Genomic DNA, 5,340 nt, shown 5'->3' with positions numbered 1-5,340 from the left:
GATGCTATTCTCGATGAAAAACGCGGGTTTCAGTTTGTGCCAGTTTGCAAATTCATGCGCGCCTGTATTTCTGTATTTTTCATGGGGGCGGTTACATCCTATGAGATGAAACAAGCACATTTATTTCAAAAATGTGTGCGCGAAGAAAAATGAGCGAGAGTGAACAACGTTAATTTTAAAATGGTGAAGAGCAAAATTCAAAATGAAGGCAGAAAAAGAAAAAAGAAAAGACATTTGGCTTCCCCAGCTGCAAGCTAGGAAAGTGTTTTTTTCTTGGACGCAGAGTCCACACGGTCTTCCATGTTTTCGGGAACAGCGCCGAGACGTCCAAGCACCAACGCCACAATGTCGTTAAATGTCATGCCAGACAATCCACCTAGTGACTTGCGCGAGTCGTCAATCTGCTTTCGGATGTCTTGCTCAGCGATGTCCGGCTGTCTTTTCTTCACCATGCGCACTATTCTAGACAGCTTCTCTTCTATTTTGGTCTTCTTCGGAGTTTCTTTCTTGCCGGGCAGCACGGACTCGATGTCCGACAATGGCGTAACAGTTTGCTTCTTACTTCCGGACAGTTCATCGAGCTTCGTCACGGGTGATGATTTTGCCTTCGGCGTTTCTTTCTTGGCGGGCAGCACGGACTCGCTGTTCGAGAATGGCGCAACAGTTTGCTTCTTACTTCCGGACAGTTCATCGAGCTTCGTCACGGGTGATGATTTTGCCTTCGGCGTTTCTTTCTTGGCGGGCAGCACGGACTCGCTGTTCGAGAATGGCGTAACAGTTTGCTTCTTACTTCCAGACAGTTCATCGAGCTTCGTCACGGGTGATGATTTTGCCTTCGGCGTTTCTTTCTTGGCGGGCAGCACGGACTCGCTGTTCGAGAATGGCGCAACAGTTTGCTTCTTACTTCCGGACAGTTCATCGAGCTTCGTCATGGGTGATGATTTTGCCTTCGGCGTTTTTTTCTTGGCGGGCAGCACGGACTCGCTGTTCGAGAATGGCGCAACAGTTTGCTTCTTACTTCCGGACAGTTCATCGAGCTTCGTCACGGGTGATGATTTTGCCTTCGGCGTTTCTTTCTTGGCGGGCAGCACGGACTCGCTGTTCGAGAATGGCGCAACAGTTTGCTTCTTACTTCCGGACAGTTCATCGAGCTTCGTCACGGGTGATGATTTTGCCTTCGGCGTTTTTTTCTTGGCGGGCAGCACGGACTCGCTGTTCGAGAATGGCGTAACAGTTTGCTTCTTACTTCCGGACAGTCCATCGAGCTTCGTCACGGGTGATGATTTTGCCTTCGGCGTTTCTTTCTTGGCAGGCAGCACGGACTCGCTGTTCGAGAATGGCGTAACAGTTTGCTTCTTACTTCCGCAGAGTTCATTGATCTTCGCCACGGGTGATGGTTTCGCCGAGATCGAGATCTGTTTGTCGACTTGCGCGGGTGGCCGGGGGAGTCTGTCTGCTGGAATTGGTCGGAGCTTGTTCTCCGGTCTAAGACGAGGTGGTAGATTTCTCTGGCGTGGCGGTGGCCGCGGTCGTGTTGGCGGCGGCTGTAGCTTCACCTTGGTAATCGCGCCGTTTGTGTAGTTGTGCTTCATTTCCTTCACGATAGTGCTGTTCTTTAGTTCGGCTGATCGCCTCGGCAATTCTGGTGGGGACGCATGATGCAGCATGGCGCTATTCGCACGCGGCGGCTGCGGTTTCTCGGGGCTCTGCCCAAGTGTTTTCATCTTCCCTTTTGGCGGAGCGACGTCCGCGCCCTGGTTTTTCGGAGTTGGCATCGACTCGACGATCCGGGAAACGTCACACCTCTGTGTCTGGGACTCGGCGTCGGATGCTTTTCGCACCGTCTGTACAGCTCCCGACTGAGACGACGAGAGTACCTGGTTCCCGGCGTTTTTCAGTACCTGCTTTTCTTCTTCGCCTTGTACTTCGTGGCGTTCTCCCAGGAAGGCGGAATCATGAGCAGGCTTGCTCGACGAGGTGGAACACGCACGATCAGGTACACCCTCCCAATCTACCGCGTTCTGGCGGCCGCCGCTGTTGGAACCACTCGATCCGCTTGTATTTTCCTTTTTGGTATGGGAGGAGGATCCACTTTGAAGTTCGCCGTCCGGGTCTTCGTAATACACAAATGAGTACAAGTCTTCGTGGACTACGTTAAATCCCGGACGCTTGTCCAGGAAGGCCGTCATGGTTCCATACACTTCAAGCACTAGCTCAGCCTGTGAAGGGCTCACCGCTCCTAGCAGGTCGTCCTCCTGGGACGGGCCTTTCTTCTGTAGCACTTCTCGCAGCTGCCGCACGATGTCCGACTCATCCAATTCGGTGAGAGCCCTGGGTTCTGGTTTCGCCATTCGGACGGCTTCATCATCTCCTGCATAGCTGCGTTGATGGTCGACAACTGCGGACGAGCTCGCTTTGCTGTGGCCGTCCGCAGGCTTGCTGCTACGCTGAGTTTCGTAGCTGTCACTGATAGTTGCGGCGGGAGATGTCCCAGCCTCTTCTATCGCGTCGCGCATCAGGCCGGGCCGAAGTTCGTCTCCTTGCCCCTTCTGCGGTGTCTCGAGAAGAGCGATGAGCTCTGTGAGGTTTGCCTTTAGGTGGCAGGGCAAGCCACTGGTACCGCCGCTCGACGATCCGAAGGACAACTTCGCCTTGATCTTCCTTCTCCTGGGGCGCTTGGGAATTGCGCCAGTTGACATGTCCAGCAGCTGACTGGACACCGGTGGAAGAGGATCCGGTAACGCTGGTTCTGGAGGCTTGATTCAGACGGGCAGGGTGCGAGGATTTGACCGCGAGCAGAACGTGCAGCTCGGACGCAAAAGCCGCACGCAAAGCACTATGCAGCAAGTCACGCGATAGCGAGCCACGAGCCTTGCTGCAATCTTGGTCGCTTTCTTCTTTGTGTGGGCCGTCAACGAAACGAGATGTTGCGTCAAGGAGCAATTTTCGGGTAGTTGCTGACAAGGCAAGCGCAATCTGTATGGAATCGATAACTTTCTTTCTTTAAAAGAATATGTGATGACGACGCGGCCGCCTGGCACGCCGACGTCGAGACAGAAGGACGAGTACACGCCAGGACGGCGGCCGAGAGGCAGACGTAGGGATATACTATATGCCGAGTCAAGGACGGGGCAGGGACTAACATTTATTAATGACAATGGGTTTATATAAATCGGTCGCATCTGTGATACTACATCGGTATTATCAGTGATGGCTTGCCGATCCTTAAACCGAAATCTATAAACATCATCATCCCCCTCTTCTAAGAGCGAGGATCTACGCGCATCATTATATAACAGTTTAGAATTTGTACCATGCAATGCATTGTACAATGTTTAAGATTGTACTGTGCTATGATATACTATTTTTAAGACAGCTTTACAGGACATTGTCCAGTGTTGTAGAATGTGGACAGATTATTTATCATCTTCGTACAGTGCTGGAGAAAATAGCATATATCAGACTAATGTTTATCTTCTCCCCCCATTTGGCAAGAAATGAAGGTACTCGTCATCGTTTAGGGGAAAACACAAGAAAATACTACGCAATTGCGCAACAACACATTGCACATACGCAGGCACGGCACAAGCAACCACACTGCGCCAGTAATATACAGGGCTCGTAAAAAGTAACCTCCAGCGTTATGCACAGCAAACAGCTTTATGGAAGCAAATCTTCGAAGCTGACCGGAGGGCTCCGGCGCCTCTTTAAACGTCGCCGCGTTTGACGTAAGAGAGAGAGAACCCTTTCTGGAGCCAATAGTAGACGGTATTGAGCCTTTCACTTGAACGTCTCCAGCGACGCTGAAAGCGGAAAGCAAGATGCAAGCGAGCCTGAAGACTCACCTAAGCGCTTATCCGACATATCGGAAAGCGAACACTCGTTGCAGACTGCATGTGAGCACGGTTCTTCAGAAACATGCTCATTATCATTACATGAGGGAACAACATGGCAACTGCAGGGCACGACACTCGTTCGTCCATACGGAGCCCGTTTTGAGCATTGTGGCGAAGTTACGTGTTCATTCAAACAAAATAGGAGCTGCTGGCACCACAGTCGGGGAAACAAAACAAAACCACAGTCGGAACCTCGTGGCTCCGTAACCGAGCGACGAGGTTCTGTGACGCGCTGCGTCACGACGCTGTGAGCGCGATGCTGCGGGCAAAGCATTTGCATTATGCACGTCAGCCGGAATTAGATATCGTATATTGTTCACATCATCTGCATGATTCTTGAATAGTTCAGAATTTGTCTCCACGTGCGCATCACTGAATTCAAGGGTGCTCGAGTCGACCTCGGACAGTGCAGTAAGTGGATCCTGGTACTGATCGCGCTTGTCCTCTTACTTCGATCCCCTATTCACACACACACACACACACACACACACACACACCACACACACACACACACCACACACACACACACACCACACACACACACACACACACACACACACACACCACACACACACACACACACACACACACACACACACACACACACACACACACACACACACACACACACACACACACACACTATATATGTATAGTGCCCTCATATGCCCTCATATATACGTCCTCACACACACACACACACTATATATATATATATATATATATATATATATATATATATATATATATATGAGGTATTACATATACCTGGGTGTTATTTCCCGTTTGGTGCATATGTATATATAACGGCTGTTGAAAGTTAAGCTTTCTAATCTTGTTAAAATTCAACACTGAGAAGAACGTGAAAACCACCTTTGCAGATAAGTCATGTATCCAGGGGGACACAAAATGAGACGATACTTATCGCTGTCAGCCGCCCAATTAACTAAGATTGAATAATGAGCTTTTTAATTAGTGCAGCAAGCGGGCATGTTTGTATTGAAAAGTTGGAGGCAGTCGCGTTTCTACACAGTTCCACTTGGAAGAATTTTTCTAGCATGTCTGTGCCCCGAGATATACCGCTGCAAAGTTTAATTGCGGTTTGCATGATTACGCATGCAAGACCGTGAGGATCGGCTCAATGTTCCTCCGTGATTTGACGAGCCGTCATTGCTTGCTATCGCCAGCCAGTAGCAAAAGGGTAACCGTTATCCTTCGACCCGGTGTCAGACTAAACGCCGCACGCAACTGCCGCGGTACATCGGGGAGGAGCTTCGCGCCAGTGCTCACTGTCTTGCATGCGTAATCATGCAAACCGCAATTAAGCTTTGCAGCGGTGATTCTTGGGGCACAGACATGCTAGAAGAATTCTTCCAAGTGGAACTGTGTAAAAACGCAACTTCCTCCAACTTTTCAATACAAACATGTCCGTTTACTGCACTCA

The 5,340-nt window shown here is 50.1% G+C and overlaps 1 protein-coding gene across 1 annotated transcript; it reads right to left on the bottom strand.

The window, feature by feature from the left end:
- Nucleotides 1–254: 254 nt before the first annotated feature.
- Nucleotides 255–2,699, bottom strand: LOC119394633 (titin). The gene has a single exon (XM_037661980.1). The coding sequence runs from the start codon at nucleotides 2,697–2,699 to the stop codon at nucleotides 255–257; it is 2,445 nt and encodes an 814-aa protein (XP_037517908.1).
- Between the last annotated feature and the right edge of the window lie 2,641 nt (nucleotides 2,700–5,340).

This window comes from Rhipicephalus sanguineus, chromosome 1 (genome assembly GCF_013339695.2).
Source record: "Rhipicephalus sanguineus isolate Rsan-2018 chromosome 1, BIME_Rsan_1.4, whole genome shotgun sequence".
Classification (NCBI taxonomy): Eukaryota; Metazoa; Arthropoda; class Arachnida; order Ixodida; family Ixodidae; genus Rhipicephalus; species Rhipicephalus sanguineus.
This window is presented reverse-complemented; position numbering and strand designations above follow the sequence as displayed.

Excerpts from the sequence above, each read along its gene's own strand:
- LOC119394633 (XM_037661980.1), bottom strand. The coding sequence starts at position 2,699 with ATGTCAACTGGCGCAATTCCCAAGCGCCCCAGGAGAAGGAAGATCAAG.